Source organism: Cyanistes caeruleus, chromosome 11, assembly GCF_971803275.1.
Source record: "Cyanistes caeruleus chromosome 11, bCyaCae1.hap1.1, whole genome shotgun sequence".
In the NCBI taxonomy this organism is placed as follows: Eukaryota; Metazoa; Chordata; class Aves; order Passeriformes; family Paridae; genus Cyanistes; species Cyanistes caeruleus.
The window spans coordinates 5,328,651-5,352,983 of record NC_141711.1 but is presented as its reverse complement, the minus strand read 5'-3'; the positions used below and the strand labels follow the sequence as shown (position 1 = coordinate 5,352,983).

The window sequence follows — 24,333 nt, the reverse complement described above, 5'->3', positions numbered from 1 at the left end:
AGACATGATTTTTTTCCATGTGAGAGATTTAATCTTTCAAAGTCTTTCTTGCTCTGTGAAAATGATGTTCAGCTGATTGGATTATTAGATAGAGAGCAGCATCCCGTCATTGGCTGAGTGAGGAGAGTGCCTGAAGTTTGATTAATTTGGCCATCTGAAATGCAGCAGAAGGTGCTGTTAAGGGAACTGGACGATGTGTAGCGTAGCTGAGCCTTGCAAAGCTCCTGATCCTTGCAGGCAACTGAGGAAAAGCTGCTGAAGTTACCAAGTCAGAGGGAAATTCAGGCATGAACCCAAGTACAGCATGAACACAAGTATGAAAAAACACAGTTGTCTACACTGGATGGCCAAGTGCACCAGCAGACAAAGAAATTGCCTTTTCATTTTGAAAAGGGAACATTTTTAAAATTTTGACACAATCTGCTTTGTGAAAACATCAAATCTTCTGTAGAATACATCTGAAATTCAGTCTGGCCATACTCCAGTCCTTGTACATGTACAGGTCTAACAAAAGGAAGCTGATTTCATCTGGGGATTAGAATATAATTCTGAGAAACAATTACTTTATTTGGTAGACAGAAGCACGATTAATATTTAATGCTTGCAAAAACAAAAAACCAAACAATGCACTGTTACCTTCTGGGTCAGTAATAGTCCTTTTAGTTTTGGGGATGGAGTATTTTGGCACTATGTCTTGGATATCTGAGGATGTTTTATGCCTTTCTGCAATGAGTTTAGAGCAGCTTTGATACTGTCTGGACATCATGTTGGTTTTTTCCAGCTGGTGTTGTGATTTTTTATAATTTGGTTTATATTTTTAACTCTCCTGTAAGTTGAGCTATGGATCAGTGCAAGAATATTTTCCAGCTTCTATTTATATTGTGGGTTTTTTTTAGTCCTCAGATTATTACAGTTTGATTTTTACCACTGAATTATTAAAGTTATCCAGGCTTCTGTGTTGATGTCTCTTTACCTCAGCTGTCCTTTTTGGGCATGACCTTTGTTGTACAACAATTGCATCCTGCAGGGGATAATATAATCAAAAGACATTTAGCAAAAGGAGTGAAAAAGAAAAAAATATTAAAAACACTGTTGTAATGGAAGCTGACTTATTGTGTGTGCTGTAAGGCATCAGATAATAATGTGTGTCTAATATTTTGTTTAGAGAATGGCAGTGGTCTCTGCAATGTCCTGGGTCCTGTATTTGTGGATAAGTGCCTGTGCAATGCTGCTCTGTCAGGGGTCCCTCCATCACACTTTCCAGCAGCATCACCTGCACAGACCAGGTAGGACTGAGCTCAGCTCTGGGCTTGCAGACTCTCTGCCCGTGCTCGTGTCTGTCTTGACAAATGATTGACTAATCAAAATTCTTTTTATCATTTAAGTTTTATGAGTTGCTTGCCTTTGTATTGCACAGCATCTGTTTTTTGGTGAGTCTAATGTGTGTTGTGCTTTGCCAATCCAATGTGGGGACAGTCATCCTTTAATGTCATTTTCTAACAATTTCCCAGCCTAAGAATCCTGTTGTGGGTAATGGTTCAGTTTCTGAGTCCTTGTTTTTCTCTCCCCTCCTCCCCATATGGTGAAGTTTTGGAATTTCAGTAGAACTTGGACTTTGTGACAGAAAACACAGCTTTGTGGAACTTTGTACTTATCTGACCCAAACTGGGTTTGGGTTTGTTCCTTAAACCACTGGCACCAAACCTCCCTCGGTCATGGGTGTGTGCTGGAGGTCGGGTGTTTGCCTTAGAGGAGCTAAAGGAGACACATTTATTCTGAGGGCCTCAAGTTTACCTCTGAAAATTGATGGGGCTGCAAAAGTGTGGCCTGGAGGAGAATTTGGGACTGTGAATAGAGTGCAGTGCCTGTAAAGGCAGAATCAATGCCACAGGTTAGCAGAGGAGAACACAGCTCACTTGGACTGCTGCATCTGCAGGGACAGCACAGCTGTGGTTTTATTGTGTTTTTATTAATAGAAATGTATCACATAACTCCTTCGACTGCTAATTGCACTTTGAAGGATGTGCTATGCTAAAAATTGAGGTGGTGGCATTTTCTAGCACAGTATTTTCATCTGCTTAAAATGGGCCAAGAAGGTCACTTAACCAAATTTGAATCCAAAGAAAAAGGTGGGAGAGGCTTTAAGAGTTGTAGAAATGAAAGATGGAAAGTGTTAACTCACAGTGATGAGTCATTTTACAGCGTGGTAATTAATATTTTAATGGTTTTTGAACAAATGACATCCCTTCAAACACAGATGGTCTTGACAGGTAGCAAAAGTTTAGCAACTTTAAAACTCAAAGTTTTCCCAAGTACATTTCTTGCCCAGAAGTCACAGGTATTGGCATTGTCTTGGTTTGTTGTAATAAAACTTAAATAGAGGAATAGACCAAAATCCTTGCTTGGCCAGGTCTCAGTGCCCATGTTAGAGCATCAGATTAATCAAGGGTGTTACCTTTACCCCCTGGTACTGGATATTTGGGAGTGCTTGAAGTTTGAGGGGTGAGGGACTTATGTGGGACTTGCAGAGATTTATTATAATGCAGTTATTAGTAATGCTGCTGGTTATTTGAGTGTGTCCCTAGTGAAGGAAAGGGGAAAAAACAGCCCAGCTAAGCAGATATGTAAAAGGAAAATGTAATATCATTTTATGGAATCGGTTGAAACAAGTGACATTATGAGAAAAAATGAGGGCTGGGCAGAACCAGAGCTCTGCAACATTTGCCTAAGCTTGAAAAATCACCTTTTTTATGAAGCAAGAACAGCAAGACACTGAATGCATACCAAATGTTGGGGAAATGTGAAAAATGACAAAATCTTTCACTCAGGGATGTGCTACAGATAGAGTGAAGGTTTTACAGCTGCCTCATCACCTACTTAGAAGCAGCCAAGCTTTCCCTCCTGCGAGCCTGGCTCAGGCAGCTTCTCTGCACCCTACATGAACAAGATTGATGGTGTTCTGATCCCAGGCAGCCAATTTCAGTCTCTCAAGAAATAATCCACTACATTGACAGATGAGTGGAATTTGACATGATGTTCACCTCGAATTCAGATTGTGCTGCACCTGGGAAGAACCAGCCAGTGAGTGTCCTTTAGGGAAACTCTTAAATATTTTGGACAATTTCTGCTGTCACAACAGAAAATCAAGACAGTGTTTTTTTTTTTTTATAAGGCCGTGAATTTGCAGTCTGCCAACTAAATGTGAAAGGTTGTACATAAAAGGGATGGAAATATGTTAACTAGCAAATTGAGTGATTTTAATGTATTCAACTGCAGTCCCTGAGCACACCCTATTTTTCATATTTATATTATTAGGAATGCGTAGTTTACTTTTAGTTGGAAACTGTGTAAGTAAGATTAAAATGTTCAGCCAAATAAAAGTGAATAAAAAATGGATGCAGATGAGCCAAAGCATAATTTCAGTAATTTAATATTTGGTATATGAAATTTCAACTTACTGAATCATGACAAATAGAGCTGTAATCAATAGCATGCTCAGCATACCTTTTCCTTCAGTTTGTGATCTTCCATAGATAATGAGCTGCTCTAAAATAAGAGAATTTGAGCAGTTCATCTCCATCATGGGGCCACTTTGGTACAAGATAATTAAAAAGGCAGGTTCCACCCCATCTTGTGCTTCTCATGCTTGATGAATAGAAGAGTCTCACTGAGCACAGGAAGGTGCAGGTAAAAGATAAAATCCTCTTGGAGTGTATTTAGCATAATAAACTTGAACTGAACACAGTGGATTAGCACAGTGAATATCTCCATCTGGACCGTGGCACTTAATCCAGTTTTGAAACCCTGGAAATCAAGGGCAATATATTAAAAGGTCAGTTTATCATCAGAGATTTCTGAGCTTGATCTTTTTTTTTGGTTTTTTTTTGTTTCCTCCCTGAAACTTTCTTAAGCAAGTGTTTGAATGGGCTAAAATAGGTTTTTACACTCTGTGCAATCACAAAAGCTTAGAGCCACTTTCCAGTGCAGTATAATTTTTCATTTTTATAATTCAGTACTACTTTATTCAGTTAGATGACTTAGCAGAAGGTATAAACCTGGAAACAAATGTGATAAAATGCCCTACATGACAATATTTGTGATTGACTGTAGCTTTATTTTCTGTGAAATGTTGACAGGCGAGCACAGGTAGGAAGGCCATAGTAAATACTGCTTGCTTGTAAGATGAATGATGCTGTATTATTTGTGCCTGTTCATTAATTCCTTCTTGTCTCATTAGTGGGAAGTTTGAGTGCTGCTTTTTAGTGCCTTTAAGTATTGGTGCCTGCTCCTTTTGGCTTGGATGGGTGAGGAGGAGGAGACCTGGGAGTAAACCTGCAGAACCCCATTGCAGTGTTATTCCCCTTGGGCAATACTCATGGCTTTCTGCAGGGTTTTTATGACTATATTTCATTTTTACGAAAATCATGTTAGGCAAAGGATGTGTGAAAGCATTCACAGGAAATAACTTTATGTGGAAACAAATCTCCATCTTCTTTGCAAGCTTGTCATTTCTGTGTGATTTAAGAAGAAACAGCAGTAATGGAAAGAATTCCACGCTGGTTGTTTTAGTCTTTAAGATACACACGGTTGTAGGGCTGTTGAATTGGCCTGAGGGGTTAGAGTGGACATGTGATTTGCAGAGTTATCTGAGTGCCTGTGATAGTTCATTGATCATCTGATTGACAGGATTGACCCTCCCAGCAGTAGGAAGCAGATGCTGGGATTTGGTGACACAACAAGATATTAGCAAAGTACAAGATTCAAGTTAAAAAACCACAAAAACAGCCATCACCCTTTCAATCATGTAATTCTTTGCAAAATTTTGACTTTGTTCTGTGACAAAGTATTGGATCTTTCAGCTAATCACAGGTGACAACACTGAATATGTGTTACTTGGAAGGATACAGGATTCACCTATAAGTTTATGCAAAAGGATTAGATACACACCAAGTTAGTCCTGTGTGCAGTGTGAAGATGTAAGGCAGACACAAGCAGAAGAAAGTACCCTCTGTAGCACTGCTGACATTTGCAAATATGTTAATTAAAAATAGGCCTGTTCAGAGGAAGAAATCATGGACTGAATCAAGGCTGGAATTTTATGATGCTAAACACGAAGTACCTTTTATTGTGACAGTAGTTAATGATGTGCCTATTAAAAATCTTCTCAAGAAGTGATTCTCTGTGCTACACATTATGAGATGGAAAAATCAGTCTCAAAGCAATTCTGCACCAACTAACAAGGAACATCAACCTAAGGATGCTCTGAGCATGTTTCTCAGTAGACAGCATTTTGCAGAAACTGTAGTCTGTGGCTGTGAGCAAAAAATGTCTTAGTTCTGATCTTGGCCTTCCCACTGATTTTTTTATAGCCTTGGGGTAAACTGCATATTTTCACATTTCAAAAGGTCTTCTATTTTCATATGCCTCATATATGTGGCTATTCAGTTCAGAACAGACAGGATTTTGAATCTAATTCCTCAGGAAAGTGTAAATAAAATGCCTCTCTACTTTGTAGAACAATTGAGATTTGGAAGGTGAGTTCAGCAGGATTTTTGCTCTTGGTGTTGACAGAAGCAAGTGTGGCACCAGGTAGTTAATATATAAAAAGTTTCTATGATTAGCAAGAATTGTGTTTCATTAATCACACGGTGTGAATTCAAACTGTTGCCTTCAGTATACAATGTTCAAATTGCCAGGCAGGAACACAGCCAGCCATGGCCATGAAAGGTGACAGCTATTGTTTCTTGCTGTGTTAATTAAAAGGAGCAAATTTTTAAGTTCTAAGGTCTGATTCCATTTTCATTTATACCAGCAAATGCATAGGAAGCACCACAGTGCCCTGGTTTATTCACAATCAGAAAATCCTGCTCACAACAAGCCATTCCAGTCACTCACTGGAAAGATCTCCCTTGTGATACCTTTGTTATACACACCTGGCCTTCACAGGCTGCTCTTGAAAATGTGAAATTACCAACTGCTAAGTGAAGAAATCCAGGTTGTAAGTACCTACTGTGTTCCTGGTCACATACAAAATACATTTGGATGTATGTGGACACGTTTTTGTTTAGGAAGAGAAGTGATGTGACAAAATCAACACTTAAGCATGAGGTAGGGTTTCTAGCAGCATGATGGCAATGAGCTGCCTGCTGTGCTTGTGTGATGCACTTGTTTACAGCAGCAGACTTGATCAGAAGTATTGCACCTTGTGATTTTGATTTTTTGATTTATTTTTTTCCTGAAAAAATCAAACCTCTGAAACAAAACCAGCATGGCTCCGGGGCGTGCTTGCAGACAGGGTTTGCCGTGGGGGTTTTTGGGGTCTGTAAGCTGCTGCCTGAGGCACAGGGAGATAAAGGGGAAGGGATAGGTTGGCATTGCCAGGGATCTGGCTGGCCAGTGGCAGGAGGAGAAGGGCAGCTGAGATCCTCACAGCTTGGTGCAGGTGAGGAGAGCTGTCACAGGCACACTGCTGAACGTGATGCCTTGTTGCTGGAGATCCAGGGAGATGGAGCAAGCTGTGGGACAGCGGTGTTGCAGCTCGATGGACTGTGAAGAGCAGCCCAGGTGTGCAGAGGAGCCCTGAGCAGCCCACAGTGCCCAGGGAGGCTCCCAGGAGCTGCTGGAAGCACGGCTGCATTCCCTGGGAGGGTGACTTCCCTGGGAGGGCACTCCTGGGGTCACCCTCACTGCACCCCTGGTGCTGAGCAGCAGTGGCAAGGAGCTCACAGAGGGACAGTGGGATGCTGTCAGTGCTCTGCACTGATGCTCTCTGCACTCTGCTTTAGTCCCCCAGCTCTGCCCTTCCTGCTGGCCACACTCCCGTCCCCATCCTGTGCCTCTGCAGCTCTCCCTCAGGCCTCTCTGCAGGCAGATGCTCGGTGCAAAGCAAATCCCTCCTGTCATGGCAGGAGCTGCCCTGGGGAAACTGGGACCAGAGAGCTCCTCTTGCTGTTGTTGGCCCCAGCAGCATCTCCTGCTCCCACGTCTGAGCCTCCCTCTCCAAGTGCAGCCTTGGGGCCCTGGTGACTCATGCAGGGACCTTTCAGTGCACACCACTATTTGTAGCTCGCTGTGGTGGTGTTAAAGACTAGGAGAACTCATTCTGTAGTGGTTAAGTCCCAAGGAAAATTTGGCACCTACAAATATAAACCCCAATGGCAAACTATACATCGCTCTGCACTGAAGTATTTCTGCTGATAACATCAGAAGCATGCCCTTAATGATTAGCCTGCTTTAGTCCAAGGCTCATTTATATTTTAAAAAGTAATATTCAAGTGCATTGCTTCATAAGATTGATGTGTTTTTCCCTTAAGTTTGATATTATTTTATCCTGCACTGTCTATAATTTCCTTTTGAATGTTTTTCTTTCCACTCTGTGAAACCAACCTTTGCTGTGAGCAAGATTATTTTTCCTGGTGGAACTCAGCATTTTTTCACTGTTTTCATATGCCCTGTGCAGAACAGATTTCTCCAGCTGAACTTATTCGTTTGCATGGGAGTGATGCTGGAGCTTTCTGTTCATCGTGCCCTGGGTAGGGACCACGAGGACTGCAGCACAGTTGGAGTCTAAATTTATGAGACTCAGGCAGTGATGCACAATGGGGAATCGGGGGTGTAAATTAAGCTGAATGAAGTTACAAAGCCCAATGTTTCTGTGACTCATGTTTCTACGCTCTATTTAGATTGTTTTTTGACATCTCCCTTGCCTTCTGTATTTCTTTTGGAATAATAGTTTTCCTGTTTTCCTTCACAGTGGGTAAAGAAAACACTCCTGCCCTTCCTGAAAGGTCCCTCCAGTGACAGCAGGGTTCAGGATCACTGTTGCTATCATGACAATCAATAACTGTGTCCTACTATTCCACTGTAATCCTAATTTTGAGAAAACAGCTTGGCTTGGGAACTGAATTGATGGCAGGAATGGAAAATTTTGCTGGTTTTTGGATGATGTGAAAGTGATTCCTTGAGAATCAGCAAGTGAAGTAGAGTACATAAGCAATCTGTTGTCTGGGATGGGTGCCCTCAATGTGGTGCAGTGTCTCTGAGTTCCAAGTAACCCAGGGAATAACCTGCTCTCCATGTGCAGCCCCCACCCAGCCACATGTGCTGGGAGATTTTTGGAATTGGGTACAAGTATTTCTTCCATGAACAGTTAAGTTTTATTTCTATACTAAGTACCTTAACTCTTACTAAATGAATAGGCAATTAAAAATCAGCTTAAATGGTGATCCTTGTCTCTTGATTATCAGGAGAGCTGTTGGTTCAGATTAAAGAATGCATTTAATCCATCCTCTTGCATGATCCAAAGATCCTACTGGATTAATTGAGTTTTCTGTAGTTAACAAATCTGAATCAAGAACCCTCATTTTGAACCTACCAAAAAAACAGGGAGCAAAATATGCTGTCAATTAAACTGTGCACAAGTGAAAGTTACATCTGTGGAGAACTTGATTAAAAACTGCTATGAATGTACATATCAGTTTGCTGGAAAGTGAGGAACCTGGGACTGTGATTTTTCTGTATTGTAAATAATGTCAGCAATCAAAGGCTCTGCAGATCAGCCTGGGTGCAGGCAAGAGCCTCAGGATCTAAACTGCACATCCTGATAAAACTTTATTTTTGCTGTCCTCATTAATGCTCTCCAAAACTGCTGCTAAATATTTCTGGCAAGCAAGGCTTCAGTGCAATTGTACTGTGTTGTTCAGGATTTATTAATTATAATCTTTTCTTGCAGAGTCTATTTATATTTGATCATGACATTAATTAGTTGCCAAAACAAACTAGAGTTAATGGTGTTTAATTAAGTGGTTGAGAGCAAGCAAGGACATTTTATTTGGAAAATTGGTTTCATTGATTTATATGTTTGTTTCTTAAAAGAACATGCAGAAATGAAGGGAACCTATTGGTCAGCACCTCTTTCCTACACCCTGTCCAGGAATCACAATCATATACTGGTGACTTTGACAGTGTTCAAGAGTATAAAAGTATCTCTAGTTCATATATTTGCCTATATAAACATATTAAAAAGTAAGTGTTCACATTCTGAATCATTCTGATCTTAAATAAAACCAAAAACCAGACAGAAATGAGATCAAATAACACTGAAACTATCATTAAGGTCATGTTCTGAACACTGCATTTTGAAAAAAACACATTTTAGACAAGGCCTTAGCTTCATTTCTGGACTGGCTAAAGGTGCTGAGGATAAGTGAGGTATGGTAAAATACAGTGAAATATGACTAGATAAGTATATTCATTAAAAATGACATTATTTTATTTCTACGATATAGTAATTCCTATGCTTTCTATCATGTGCTTAAAAATTGGCTAATTTTACAGTTCAGAAACCTTTGAACATCAGCTTATTTCATGTTTTAAAGCCAAAATTGGAACTGAGTAGGAAATTCTGAGGACTTAATATTTATGGGTTTTGTTTGTTTTTAAGAATCACTCTCCTAAGTTGAAACTTTAAAAAATGGTTCTTTGTGACTTCTTTATTCCTGCCTTGGTAATTTTTGGGGAGAAATAATTATCTGTGTAGGTATCAGCAGCTACCCAAAAGAAGCCATCATCCTGATAAAGGCATAAATCCTCTCTGGAAACATAAATTCAGGTCAGACTCTTTTCCAAGAGGAATCAAGACCAAGAAGGTCAAATTCAGTACATGAGGAGGGTCTTGTGTGTCCTTCTGGTACGAGCTCTTGTTTTGGTTTAGAGCAGCACTGAAATTAAAGTGGGTCTGCTGTTATCAGAAGTTGCCCTTTTTTAATAGGAGGATACATTTTTCATTAAACAGCAGAGATCTGGGGGAAAATCGTGCTTTAATCATAAGCTCTCACATCTAAGCTAACACAATTTACTGTGACTTTCATTAACACATTAAATTCCTCCTCTTGGTTCCTTGCATGGAGTACTTTCAAATTTGGGTGGTCAGCCAGCCAGAAGTCACTGCTGTGTTAAACAGAAAACCCCAAGGGATGAGTTGATGGTCACAGAGGGTTTTGAGTTTGTAATTGTTTTCAGTGTGCTGGGGCAGGATCTGACAGAGAATGACTGTGTCTAAGCCAGCTCCCACCAATATCTCTTTGTGAGGCTTTAAAATGCAGCTTTTTTTCCCCCCTCCAGGTAATCAGAAACTGTGTTTCCTCAGCTGAAATCTCAGGGCTTTCTCCATTAAGCCAGCTGCCTGGGTGGTGTTTATCCTAACCTTGTTTTGAGTTTCTCCAACAAATAGATGACTCCTTTAGTTCTAATTTAGTTTCTCTTGCTATTTCTATTATCTCTTTCTAGTTGGCAAGCAAGGAAATCAGATGTGCATCAAAGAAACCATTTGTCATGGATTAGTGCATGCAAATGCCTTGATAACAGCAGCAGACAAAAGCTGTGTGTCTGAAGGCTGACTTAGGAAGAGAAAATTAACACGGCCAAAGCAGCACTGATAGCTGTCCCTAAATGAGATTATTCAATGCCTAAGAGCAGGGCAACCCTTCTGTGCCCTCCCTTGACATTTGTGCTCTACTGAAATCTTAATACATTAGGGAAATTCACAGTGAAGCCTGTGGAGTGAGGAAGTGTCAGTGGCAGATCCTGTCTTTCCCAGGGATATGGACACATCAGGACCTTCCCTCTATCCATTAAATCCATCCCCAGCAGAGGTGGAGGATGGGGCTCACAGGTGGGCAAAAAGTAGAGAAAAAACATTAATGATCCTCCAACCTTGTGTATCCCAATTTTCCCCAGCACACTGGAAGCCAGGAGAGCTGCCAGGCAGGACACAGTGAATTCTGTTCAGGTTGAATGTATCCTCCTCAATGACTTCTTTGGAAATATTTTGCATTTCCTTCTTTTACGTTAATTGTTTAATGCTGATTCCTACTGTTGATAACACCACGCTGAACTGAATGAGTTGAGTGGTTATTAGATATTTATCTCATGCCTGTCATGGTTACTCCAGTTCCATGGTGTGCCTGGTTGGTTTCCTCTGAGTCCTAGGAGGGAAATTTGAGCTCTGGAGTTCCCCACCCAAAGGATGGTGGGAGGAAGAGCTGGAACTCAGCTGTAGGAAGGGGAATTTTGAGATGCCCTGACTGGGAGCAGGCTGTGGGCAATGAGCATCCAGGGCACAATGCATTTCTATCCCTCCAAAACCACCCTGGGACATCACCAGACACAGAGGCTGTTATTTAGTGCAAGGCCCACAGTGTAGGCAGATTACCATCTGCTTTCTGTAGGGTTTTATCTTGTTTCAGTCTTTTCCCTCTCACTTTAGTTTTCCTCTCCCTTCCTCTAAATCAGTTTCCTTTATTTTCTCTAAATCTTCCTTTATGTAAGCTCCTATGGCTCTCACTTTTGGCAAAGGCTTTCTGAATTTCCTCCTCTTAATTAATGCACCTTCATGTGGTGTTTGAGCAACAAAATTCCATTTGATTTCTTCCCAGTTTGAACACCAGCTATATCTTAATAAACTAAATAGTTTCAAACAGTTCTATTTAAAAAGCATCAAAACAAAGCTATTTGATAAAAAAACTTGAAATGTTAGAATTTCCTACTTCCTGGTATTGGTAAGATAGATGAAGTGTTTTCTAAGAAAAACTGGGAAAAATATAAATCATAACCTCATTTACCCATAGGAAAAACCATTTTTCTGTTTGATCAGAATCTTCCAGTGGGAAAGGTTTCATAGTGTTTTCTGGTGTTTACACACCCCACACGTGTTTTGATTGGTACCTTCTACAAGGAGTGTGCTATTGAGCAGTTCTTTGTACCAGCCAATCCTCTGAGGTTCAGGCTGTGCAAGTCCCCCTCCAAACCCTGCTCTTAGGTGAAATTAATTATTTCTTACGTTCCTTTCTTGTATTTCAGCCTATCAAAGGAAAAGGGGTAATCTTTAGTGTCTAGAGGTGGAAACAAGCTACAAAGTAGTATCAGATTTTTACTGAAGTCCTTCTGCTGAGGATTGTGTCTTTAGTATGCTGCTGCCTTGATCTGAGGGGCTGTGCTCTTTAACAGGTGAGATTATCCTTAGTCCTGACAGAATCTATGAATCAAAATCTGGAGCAGAAATTCATGCAGAGCTTAAAATGCAAACCTGATTTTAAATGTAACTATAGTAAAATAATTTTCTCTGTATCATGCATTATATAAATTAGTATATTAAATTTCACATATCTTACTCTGTGCTGTGTCCTGTCTGCTTTCCAAGTGCTTTAATGTCCAGATTTCATATAGTAGGAAAAGATATGAACAAAACTCAGACATGCTTGTCAGGAGGGATTATTCCATATTTTGATAGCACATGTGTCTCAGAACCTCATTTGCTATAAAGGCAGCCCAGTTTTACAGGCACTCTGGCAACCACTGCATGTTTGGGTCTTTCTCTTTATGAGCAGCCCTGGGACAGCCTGTGCAGCATCCAGCAGTGGAACAGGCCACCAGAGGAAGCAGCTCTGCCCCAGGAGCACACTGCTGGGAGCTGGGATGGAAACAAGTGAGGTTTTGTTACTCTGGCAGCTCCCAGACACCGTCCTGCAGCTGGTACCCAGAGCTCTGTCCTTGGCATGGCTTGGCAAGTGCTGCTCTGGGCTGGGTGCTGGCTCAGGGAGCCTCTCAGCTCCCTCTTTCCATGGCATCAAGTGCTTTGCTGTAAGCCAGCTTCAAACTGGCTTAAACTTCCATGGTGGTTCAGCTGTAATGGCTCAGACTGAGGCTACAATGCCCCAGCTGAGAGCCCTCCTGCTGCTGGAGCTCCATGGACAAACAAGTTGTGCTGGGTCAGGGAATGTTTCCCCATCCAGGAATGTTTCCCTGTCTGGGGAATGTCCAGGCTGAGCTGCAGACAGGCAGTGCCAGCTTTGCTTCAAGTGTGGAGCTTCCCACCCTCTACTCAACTGCTTCCTTAGAGAGCTGAGAATACTGGGCTTGTCTTAGGACAGAAAGGCTTCCTCTTTAATCATGTTTCTCACTTGAAACCTACACTTCACACCTGAGTTTAGTGCCGTGCTTCCAGCCTTTCCCAGGCAGTCTAAAATGGACTCTGTATAACCTGGTGTATTTTTTTGAAATATGTCTGACTTGCAAATATTACCTGCCCACTGTTACTCAATAGTAAATTCCTGCAGGCCAGCTCCAGCAACATGGAAACTTGTGTCAAGATAAAAGTCATCTTATGAAGAGTTAAAAAAACCCCAGATTATTTATTTTGCTATAAATGGATAAAAAACAACCCTTAATCTCATGATTGATTCTAAAAACACAGATTGCTGTGGAGAAAGCCCTAGAAGCTGTGTTCCAAAAGAGGACTGTGCTCTGGGAATCCTGGGTGGAAAATAACCTGTGAGTGTTGTCTTGTTTGGCCCAGCCAAGGGCACACACACACTTGCTAGGGCCAGGGTGCTGTTAAGGTCCTGCATCTCCTTCCCCACTGATGGCCATTTTTGGGCTGTGGCTGTTGAGGTTGACTGCAGAAGTTTTGCTTCTCACTTGTAGGAACCTAGAAAACCTCCAGGCTGGAGAAAGCCTCTTCATGATTTATCTCTGTTTCGGCAACATGAAAGCTCAGAGGTTCTATAGATATTTATCAGCATTTTTGTTCCATGTCAAGGCTTTTGATTCTTTTTGCTGTCATAGAATGAATTGGGTGTCCCACTTCAGAGTGGAATCACCTGGCAAGGGATCCTTTTCCAGAGGATCCTTCTCCTCTCATGCAATGAAAAGGTGACTGAGCACCAGCTGCTGCCCTCAGCCTGGCTTGCAGAAAGTATCTGGAGGCTCTCATTAGGCCTTCAGCATCAAATTAAGACTTGATTCCCTCTCTTCTGATGAATTAATGTGAAGAATACTCATTGAGTCTCTTGTGGTGATGAGCTTTCACGTGCTTGAGTAATTGTAGCAAATTTTCTGTTGTGACAATTGTTTATTTTTTAGTTTGAGGGAATACAGGGTAATAGTCTACATTTTGAAAAGCAACGTTGCTTTTGTTGTGTGACTAAAACAGTGTAAATAATTGAATTTTTTTTTATATGACAGCCAAAGCACAATATCAAGTGTTGGTTTGGTGCAGTATTTACATTTTGAAATTAGTTTAGAACCACTGGATTGTTTTTCTGACTAAGTGGAAAAGAAAAAAGAGAAAACAAAACCTGAAACAATTTGAAAAATTTCTAGACACAGAAAGGAGAGTGGGCAAATGGCCAGATAAATAAAGAAGACTAGGGATGGTACTGCTTCTTTCCTTAAATAGATTTAATTCAGAGTATCTCTAATCAGAAATTGTGCTCTGCTTTAGGGGCTGGCTCTTCATCTTTCTCCCTGAAGGAGATCTGTGGTGTTAAAATATGGCTGGAAGGGAGAATGCCTTCCAATAGCTCTTCAATTTTACATCTTGAATAAATAAGAGAGCAGAGATGAGACATTGGGATTTTTCTGTCTCACAGCAGAAACCCCCAGTCCATAGCTCTCAGTCTCCATGGGTAAGGCAGGGTTCTGTGGAAGGCTGGAAGGGCTTTGAGACAGCCCCTAACCCTGCCAGAAAGGGAGAGATGGACAAGACAGGTTTAAAATCTCTGCCACTGATGCTGAGTGCATGGTTCTACTCTGACCAGCAGTTGCTGGTCATTCAGAACTTAATATATGTGAAAAGGAGGTTTTAACTAACAAAGGATGCTTATCACAAAAGCATCACATGCTTATCACAAAAGCAGCTTGTTCCAAAGTTGACCCTCTGGACAGGGAACACTTTGGCAGATTTTTCTTTGAGAAGAAAGTGGAATCCCTGTCCCCTAACTCTCGGGGCAGTGTGAAAGACAAAGGCTTTCTGCTATTCTGCTGTGCTTGAACCCTGGGCTTGACCTTTAGCTTCTCTCTGAGTTTTGGGTGAGGCCAAAGCTGCACCAGCCCTGCCCGTGGCCTCTGCTCAGCCCTTCTGGAAGAAGCAGGAGCCCAGAGGGAGGGAAGGCAAAGCTTTGACAAAGCCCTGATTGTCTGCAGTGCTGTTGTGTTTTGCTGACTTCAGTCATCTCAAGGCCTCTGTTAATTTAATGAGCACATTTCACTCATCAGTGTGACAGTTATCCATGTCAGACACCAATATTCCTCCTTTAACACATCTGCAGCAGTTATTCTGCTGTCCTTGAGGAAATACTACTTTGAGAGATGCTTTCAGGGTTTTATTTTTTGTTGTTTTGGGTCTTTTTTTTTAACAAAGCCTTAGTATTAGAAACGTGTTTCTTTATTTCAGTAATAATACCTGCTTTTGTCATTTTTATGTAAATTCAGTCTTGCACAGCACCTCTGTTCTCCTCTTCCAGAGAAAGCAGCATCACCTCTCAGCAGTGGAGCTCTGTGTGACCTAATAGCAGTCACTGAAACCAGCAGCTGTGAAAACTGCACCTAATTCTGCCTTTTTCATTGCAGGGAGGGTGGAGGGGATTGTGGTGGTGTTCCTTTGTGGACATACTTGTTTTAAAGTAGTAGGACTGGCAGTAAATGAGTTTGGGGTCAGGTCCTGGGTGCCAAGAGACATTTAGGGAAATATAGTCTTGTGGAAAAAAACAAAAACTCACATACTTCTGGTAGGAACATACCACTTTCAGCAGGATCCAAATTTGGGTAAATTTGAAAGAGAGATTGAGATCTGATGTATTGGGTTTGGCCAGGTTTGGTGGCAGGAAGGGGACAACAGGAGTGGCTTCCCCCATGTCTGACAGAGCCTGTGCCAGGATGGCTCTGCTGGCCAAGGCCAAGCCCATCAGAGAAGGAGGCATCAACAATAACATGGTGGTTTGGGGAGGAGGGAGGGAATTTGGGACTGAAACAGCCTGGGAAGAGGGGGAGGTATGGAAGGGAAGGTGTTTTTGAGACTCATTTTTGTTTCTCATCATTCTGCTGTGGTTTGGTAATAGATTAAAGTGATTCCCCAAGTGAAGTCTCTTGCCTCTGACAGTAGCTGGGGAATGGCCTCTCCCTGCCCTGCTTTTCATTTTCTCTCCCCTGTCCAGCTGAGGAGAGCAGGGAAAGAAGAGCTTTGGTGGGTACCTGGCACCAGCCAGGCTCCCCCCACCTCACCAAGGGTTTGGGTTGGTTTTTTTTTTAGCAGCATAAATCTCTTTCCAAAGCCTTGTGATGCCTGTTGAAGTCCCAGCCCAGTTTTGTGACATCTTTCGTGCTGTTTCCCAGCTCAGTGGATGATCTCTTGCTGTGAAATCTTAGAGCCCCAACTTTCTGCCAGCAGAAAAAGAATAAGGTGTAAAACACTTAAGATTCTGATGGCCTTTCATGTGGAATAGAAAATGTAGATTCATGTAATAGCTGACAAAGAGCTGATTATTTTTGTATCTGAGAAAACAACCAAGAATGTCCAAGAATCTTTTTTTACCATTATGGATGACATTTCTTGTATTTTCACATAGTTCTTTTTTGAATCATGACAAAGTGAGATTAAACAACAAACAGGCCCAGAGATCTGTCATTTTCTTTCCAGTGATTTGCATAGGATGGTGCTCATAAATTATAGAGACAGTTACTGGATAGTGTGAATGCACAAGCACTTTGTGATACAATTTTGAAAAACGTCCTGTGTATTATAACTGCACAAGATAATGATGCTGTTCTATAAAAAAAAGCTGCTAAACATTTCCAGGACACTAAACCTTGAAGCAAAAGTGCTAGTTTCTTTCTTTTTTAACATAAAATTGAGAAGTTTTATGTTGAATTATATAACACTCTGCCTACCTCTCATTTATTTAAACATCAAAATTACAAAAATCCTCAGTGTTTTTGACACCCTCCTTTGTCTGTAAATCCTCCTTCTGTAAATGGGAAGCTTGGGAAAGATGTTATAAGAAAAGGAGGCTTAATTCTGTTCTGCAGCAAAGACTCCTTATTTATGGCTGCTTTTATTTTGTGTATTTCCCTTCTTTACTTCTTGAGGAGGATAGAGGAAAGGGGCAAAGCAGCATCTCCCAAAGTGAAAAAGTGTGGATATTCACATGGCCAGGCTTGTCTAACTTTTTGTTCTCTGTGGCACAGGAATATTCACTGCTGGCTCCTGTATGTTACCTCATCTTGTAGTGCAGAGACACATTTTTAATGGGCAGAGCTGGAATCTTCACATAATTGTCCTTTGTTCTTCCCTAATTTCTTGTCCTCTCAGTATAATCCAGAGAGGGATGTTCACAGCAGGGTTCTAGACTCTCTCATGGCTAACTCAGTGCTAAAAGTTTCCCTTTGACTGAACAGGTCTTTTTGAATAACAGGCCCTCTGTTATTCAAACACTCCCAAGGGTTTGGGGTCTGACTGCATTCCTGCTGGTTCTGATGAAGACTGAAATGTTTTCAGTCCTGCTGTTGCTGAGAGCATCTTTCCTTGCTGTCCAAGGGCCAGTCTGGAACAAGATGTGTCCTCTGGGGGCACTGCTTGTCCTGGGCCAAAACAGCAGGACCAGCAGAAAATCCCAGTGCTGCACTGGGAAATGGATGCTGCCTTGCTCAGTGCCCCACTCCTGAGAGAATTTCTGCTGCCCTGGGTTTCTCTCTGCAGGGACAGGGGGTGTCAGAGCTGCCCTGGCAGCACTGCAGGAGCTCAGCACACGCTGATTTTCCATGTTCCTTTTCCCTGTGCCTCCAGGGCAGCCTGGCTTTGTCTTTCCTGGGGTGCAGCTCTGAGGGCTGGCAGTGGAGCTGTGACCCCAGTGGGGCAGGTATTGTCCGGCTCTCCTGCCCCCACAAGGCAAAGTCTGAGCTGACCTGGGGGTTAAAAAGGTGCCACTGCAGGCACAGAGCTTCTGCCATTCTTTAGGTCAAGTCACTCACTCAAATTCCCTGGTTTTTCATTCCTTGTTTTGTTATCTCTCCACCCCCACCCCAAAAAAGAAGATATAATTCTAAAATTTTTATTTTACATTCTGTGTTCTGGTGGCCACAGCTGGGCAGACCTCAGTGCTCACAAGGATAGGTCTTCTAAATGAAGTACTTAAAATAATAAAGGATAAATGTATGAAACCTGAAACCAGTATCAATTACCCTGTCTTTGTTCTTCTCTAGAAATATTTTTATTATTGCATTTTGAATTATGATTCCTGTAACAAATTCTAAAGCATATCTATTGACTCAAGTGCGGAGAATGCTCAAAGTGTCATTAAGTCTGCTATGACTCTTTCTGTCAATATTTCATATTTGGGTAAGTGCAACTTATGCTGTAAACAAAGCCATGGCAAACTGGGGGAAGGTAATGCTCATTTGTCCATAGCACAGCTTTGCATCCATAGCTTTACTGAAACCCAGCTTCTTTCTTTCTGCAAACTTCTTGCTTTGCATTCCCCACATCCATATGGATTACTTCCATGGGGGTTTCAAGCACTACACCCTCCTGTATGTGTGGCAGGATTCAGAAGCTGGAAATCCATTAAATCAATCTGGTGGGTGATCTTCCAGTAAATAACACCTGAGTTTATGGTTTGTTCAGCTTTGTGATGGATCATAATTTGAATTTAGAGCTGTTTGCCAGCCTGCTGGGCAGAGAGGTAAATCTGCTCCCCTTGGGAGCCTCCAGCCTGGCAGCACCTCACCTGTGTGTGATGCTCAGAGCCTGGCAGGGAGAGGATGCTCCAGTGATTCCTTGCTCCTGGTAGCTGTGACTGGGATTTAAGGAAGTAGCAGGCTTTCTTTACTTGCCAAACATTTTGCTTCCATCACACTTCTGGCAGTGATAGATACAGTAATTATCATTTTTATCATGTAATAGTCTGTAGTCCTAAAATAACAAATTGTGAGCACATCTGTAGACTAGGTTTAACTTTTAGTGCTCTTCTGTCTATAGATATATATTATTTCTTTATTTTTAATATTAAATCATTATAGTTGAAAAGTTAAATATCTGGATTTTATTAATTTTTCCCCTTCCACCAGAATCATGCCAACAACACAGCATCTTGCCCAGCTGTCAGAATATGAAGATATTTCCTCCTTATAAGTCTCTTACACAATATGAAAGAGGGGGGATATAAAGGCTTCAGCTGTATGCTTTCCCATAATTTATATTTCTTAATTTTTCAAGGAGGGAAACCCCCATCTGTGAAGAGAAAAAGAGAAGTAGACTATGAAACATAGTTCTTAATGGCAGCAATGAAAGTGTTCTGTGATTTGGGATGTTAGAGCAAGTCTGCTGGGAAATGGATTAGTAGGCCAGGAGAGGCTATTGTGATCAAAGTGCATAGTAAATTAATTTACCTCACACTCCAGCAATTTATCACATAGATATCACCTCTACATGTGTAAAGATATATGAGTATGGATGTGATATTGCTCTAGTGCTTATATCTTATTCCTGAACCTAAATAATTTAACACTCCTGCTTTAACCTTATTAAAATATTAAAGCCCTGCCATTCCTTAGATTTGGTTTTGTTACAACTGTTACCTTACATTTTTGTGTCATTATGACACCCCTTGGTAACTGCAGCCCAGACAGGTCTTTGGCTGAATAGAAAGCAAAGCTGTTCGGGGCTGGTAAATGCAAAGAAATTTCATCAGGAACAAGGATAAGCTTTGTAAAGTAGGAGGAATGACAGATTCACTGACATCAGGAGCCTTTTTAAAAAGAACTTTTTCATTTGCTCCCGCTTGCAACTTTTGGCTTGTAGTCATTTCCCATCTCTAGAGCAGCTCTGAGTGCTTTTTCAAACTGCACTAGTTATGCTGCACAATTAGACTTGGCTGGTAAACAGTTCATTAAAAATATCTACTTCAAAGCAAGATGAAAGGCAGCTTTCAGAGGTTTTGTTGGAGAACGGAGCAAAGTAAAGATCCACCTATTGTTTTAGGGCCTCGAGGTTGGGGAGTGGAGGTGGTGCAGTGAAGTTGGGCATGGGGAATTCACAGTTATGTCCTGGCCTGAATTAAGGAGGGGAAGAGATTTTCTCTGCTGCTGTTGGGCAGTGCCCTGATGAGGGGTTCTGCTCTCTCTGTGCCTTTGACCAAAGCCTTGTTCCCATCTCTTTCCCATCAAAACAACTCTTTCCCATCATAATCCCAGGTGGCTCCTCTTCAGAAGATTTCAGCTGGATGGGATGTGTGCTACCAGGTTACAAAATCATTCCCACAGGAAAGTCCTGATCACCTCTGTGCCTGTGCTCAATCAGTGAGGGTGAGCTGGTCCCTGCTGCTCTTGGAGCTGGCACAGGGAGGATCTTCCCCTCTCCTGCCATTCCTCAACCTCTTCCCAATGATTCCTTGGCTCCTGTCTGCAGAGCCACCAGTTTCTCAGAACCTCTTTATTGTCTGAGTTCCTCTAATTAATTACTTATCTCTAGGTCTTTTAAAAATCTGTTAATTGCTGTATTGTAACTGTCTGTTTCCCCTAAAGTCTGAAACCATTTTATGCACCTCTTATCTAAGTGTACAATCAGCTAAATTAATGCTAATTACAGTTTCCGAGGCTCTCTTGAATTCGTTTTCTGAAGGGAGAAAAGTTTTCTTGATGTTTATTTACAAGTAGAGGTCATGAATATCCCTGTATTAATCTTTTTTGATTACTAACACCTGATAACTCAGATTGCTTCTTCCTAAAGTATTTTTGGTTCAATTAATTTGCTTTTACTGCAGGATCTAACACACATTCGGCTGTAGTAAATCACCTGCTAATGAAAGCACATCTTCTTAAATCAGTTCAGACTTGCCTTGTTAGACTTCTGTTTGAGGAAAAAAAAAGTACTTAAAATACTTACAGAAAATGAAAATAAAAAGTACTTACTCAGATAATTAATTTTAATTGAAATTTTTCAAATGAAATACTGTGACCCTTATTTTTTTTTTGAGTGGGTTTGACCATCATCTCCATTTTTCTCTGTAATTTTTTAGCATACAATTATTAGTGTTTCTTGTAGGTTTTCTCTGTTTGAGTCTCAGAACCTGTGCTATCAGTATGAAAATATGACCCAAGGAAACCATGAAGTGTTTTTAGAAGCTCATGGTGAAAGATGAGCTGGTACAAATACTGTAACTCAGACACCAAAACTGCCAAGAAAAAGGGGATGGAAGAAGTTGTTTGTCTTGTATAGGAGAAAATCTCTCCAAAACAAGCAATTGGCTCTCAGTTGAGCTTTCATCCTCCTTTTACTCCATCAGCACAGTGTAAGCACCACGTAAGACCACATCATTTTGTCAAGTGGCATTTTACCAGCACTGCCCAAAAGACTCTGGGCAGTAGAAAACTGTTCCAGGGTTCTATAGAAAAGCAGCTTTAGACCAAATAAAACTCACTGTTGGCTCATGTGAGGGATTTCAGATGAGTCAAGTGACCCATCAGATGAAGGTTTAATCAGGACACTTCATCCTAACCAGGGCAAAACGAATCTCTTCCACTGAGGTAGAAAATTGGTCATGGCAGCTTTTGTTCAGGTCCTCAAGAGGGAGTGTGGTGTGTGACTGGGTCTGCAGGTGGCAAAGAGGTGTTTGGATGGTCAAAAGGGAAGAAGGATGCAGTGATCTTAAATAAAGAGGGCTGAATACCTTAAATAATTAATAAATTATCTTAAATAATTTCACCCTGCCTGTAACTTGAGTATCATCTTCAGCTTGTGTCATCCTGGCTGTGTCTGAATCATGCTGCACGAGCCATCTGAGGTGCAGCTGCTGAAGTTTATATATGAAGCCAGAAGTTCTTGTTTCATGCTCTGATTATTTCCACCTTCTTTTGTTCTTCATAAGTTTTTTTACACTCTGCTGGTGTCTGTCCTTATAGCCTGTACCTTGTCTTCCCTCTTTCCTGGTATCCCCTTTGCTATTGCATCAGTTGTCAACTACCTGTTTTGATTTTTTATAGTATTTTTTTGTCTGTTCCCAGCAGATTTATTTCCTGTTTGTTGTGTTGCACTTGTTTTCCTGTGCACCTTGCACTGGCCAGGTTTTCATGTTGCTGATTCCCTCAGTACTTTCTGTACCCTTGCCAAGCACCAAGCCCCTTTGGCATCTGCTGTTGGGATAAGGGATTAGGTGTAGCAATTGGTCTGATATTCTGTAATAATTTATCTGTTACTGCAGAAAGATTATCTAAAGAAAGTCTATCTTCAAAAGCCTGTACTTAGGATAACAGATAAATGATTTTTAAACTCAGGTGACTTTTTCTGATCTCCAAAGACATCTCCTGGGACAGAGTGGTTTAGGTACCCATCTGCAGGTTTGTGCTTTCTGTGGATTTCAGCCATGAGTTTTCAGGCATTTAGTTTAAAAATTGTGCCAGGGTTTCATTTCACTGGATCTTAATTCTCTGAATATCCCCTACTCATAAAATGATTCTAGGCATGTCCACAAGTGCAAGGGAGCTCAGAGGTGTCCTTGCTGGAGCCTGCAGCAGCTCCAGAGCCAGCACAGGTGCATCAGGACACACTCACTGTGTTAATTTGGTACCCTGCGTCCCAGGCTGGGTACTTTGTGGTGCTTCAGTATCACATGTGTTGATTGCAAATCTGCTTTCCGCACTCAGGTGTTCAGAATAGCCTATTTTTAAGCTATTATATCATCCTAGGGGCTCATAAGACCAAAATTCAGTATTTTAAACATTATCTTAATTGCACACATTTGTGTTCATGCTGTGTTTCTCAGATTTTGTTAATGGACTAAATTATCAGCAAAAATTGTTAGAAGGTGTAGCTAAAATTTGATATTGATTGACTCACTTTTGCCTGTGGGTATGCATAATATGGAGTGCCCTGGTTTATTAATCTGAACCAAATTTTACTCTCTGAAAGAAGGAAGATGTTATTAAAGTGAAATATATGTGTACAGCCAGGCTATTGCCCTACAAACTGTGGTGATAAACCTGAGGCTTTGGTACTCCTGAAAATATCCCCTACAGAGAAGGACATGCATTTGTTTATAATAATTCAGGGACTTAGAACAGGATTTCTGCTGGTGTTTGTAGCCCATGCCCTGGCAGCAGTCAGCAAACTCTTAATTAGCCTCTAAACCCAACTTTAGGGCCTCAAGGGTGACCTTCAGTACAGGGGAGCAATGAGACATTTTTAATTTGCTAATTACTGAGTGGGGTTAATATCCATTAGCATGGTGACATCAATTCCACAAAAACTATTCTTGCTCCTCTTGGGTTCCTTGGACTCCTTTGTGTGTATTGATTGCATCTCTGCCCTGAAAAATACATAGGCAGTGTGAAATAAAGCTATTTTAGCCTGAGGGGCTGTGAGATCAACACCATCACTGTGTACAGGGTGATTTAAATGTGATATTCCAAACAGAGGGCAAGGTACTGTACTCATCTCCACTGAAATAATTATTTAACTGTGCTCTGTTTTTAAGGAAATAAATGTGAAATAGGGATTTTCCTCAGAGCTGAAGGGCTTAAATTGCTCCAGTGAATAGCACATGTTATGCCATCAGTTAAGAGCAGCAACTGAGGTCACTGGGCTTTTTCAGCCTGGAGAAGAGGACATTGAGGGGACACCTCAAAGCTGTCTAAAACTTCCTCACAAGATAAAAAGTGGAGGGTCAGGCACTGTACTCTGCTCTCTGTGACCAGGGACAGGGTCCAGGGGATGGCTGGCGTCTGTGCCAGGGGAGCTTTAGGTTGGAGATCAGGGAAAGGCTCTTCCCCCAGAGGGTGCTGGGCACTGCCCAGGCTCCCCAGGGAATGGGCACAGCCCCAGGGCTGCCAGAGCTCCAGGAGAGCTTGGACACCACTCGGGCACAGGGTGGGACTGTTGGGCTCTCCTGGGCAGGGCCAGAAGTTTTCTGTCTCCACTTGAGCAGCTCAGCTGCTGGTTTGTACACAGAGTGTGCTCCCAGGCTGTTCCTTCTCTCTGCTCACAGCCCAGGTGACAGAGCCAGCACTTCTGGGGCTCAGACCCTGCTGCTGCCATGGCTCTGGGACCTGCTGCTCTATTCAGAGGCCACACCATGAGTTATTTCCTCTACAGCTCCAGGATACAGGGTCCTGCTTCCCCTCTAGTTTTCCAACACAGCTCAAGCTTGTGTAGTGACCTGGAACCAAGTAATTGCTGTGCATTAAAGTACATATACTTACTGGTGTAAAATGCCAGTAATTGTGCCATACAGCAATTATACCAATCCAAAAATTGCTAATCTGAATCAATTTGACATGTGATGTCTTTAATGCTTTTCACCAGTTTTGCATTATGAAGAATGGTAAATAAGTGTTTGGTCTTTCCATGTCATCTGATAATGTTTGTTCTTTCCTGTGTCCCTCCCTATTATTTGTCCCTGCTGGAAATTTAGTGTTTAGATTGGTTAAATGCCCTTAAGTCCCCTTTCTACTTTTGCTGGTCTCTTTTTCGCTCTTTGTCTTTTTTAGGGTGAGTATCTTACATCA

The 24,333-nt window shown here is 41.6% G+C and overlaps 1 protein-coding gene across 2 annotated transcripts in view; it reads left to right on the top strand.

The window, feature by feature from the left end:
* The window catches only part of TAFA1 (TAFA chemokine like family member 1), a 218,301-nt gene that overhangs the window by 8,337 nt on the left and 185,631 nt on the right, over positions 1 to 24,333 (top strand). For both annotated transcript variants that reach the window (XM_086845647.1, XM_023935161.2), the window contains one exon: positions 1,166 to 1,286. In XM_086845647.1, coding sequence (XP_086701773.1) covers positions 1,166 to 1,286 — 121 coding nt within the window. The remainder of the gene's footprint in view (positions 1 to 1,165; positions 1,287 to 24,333) is intronic.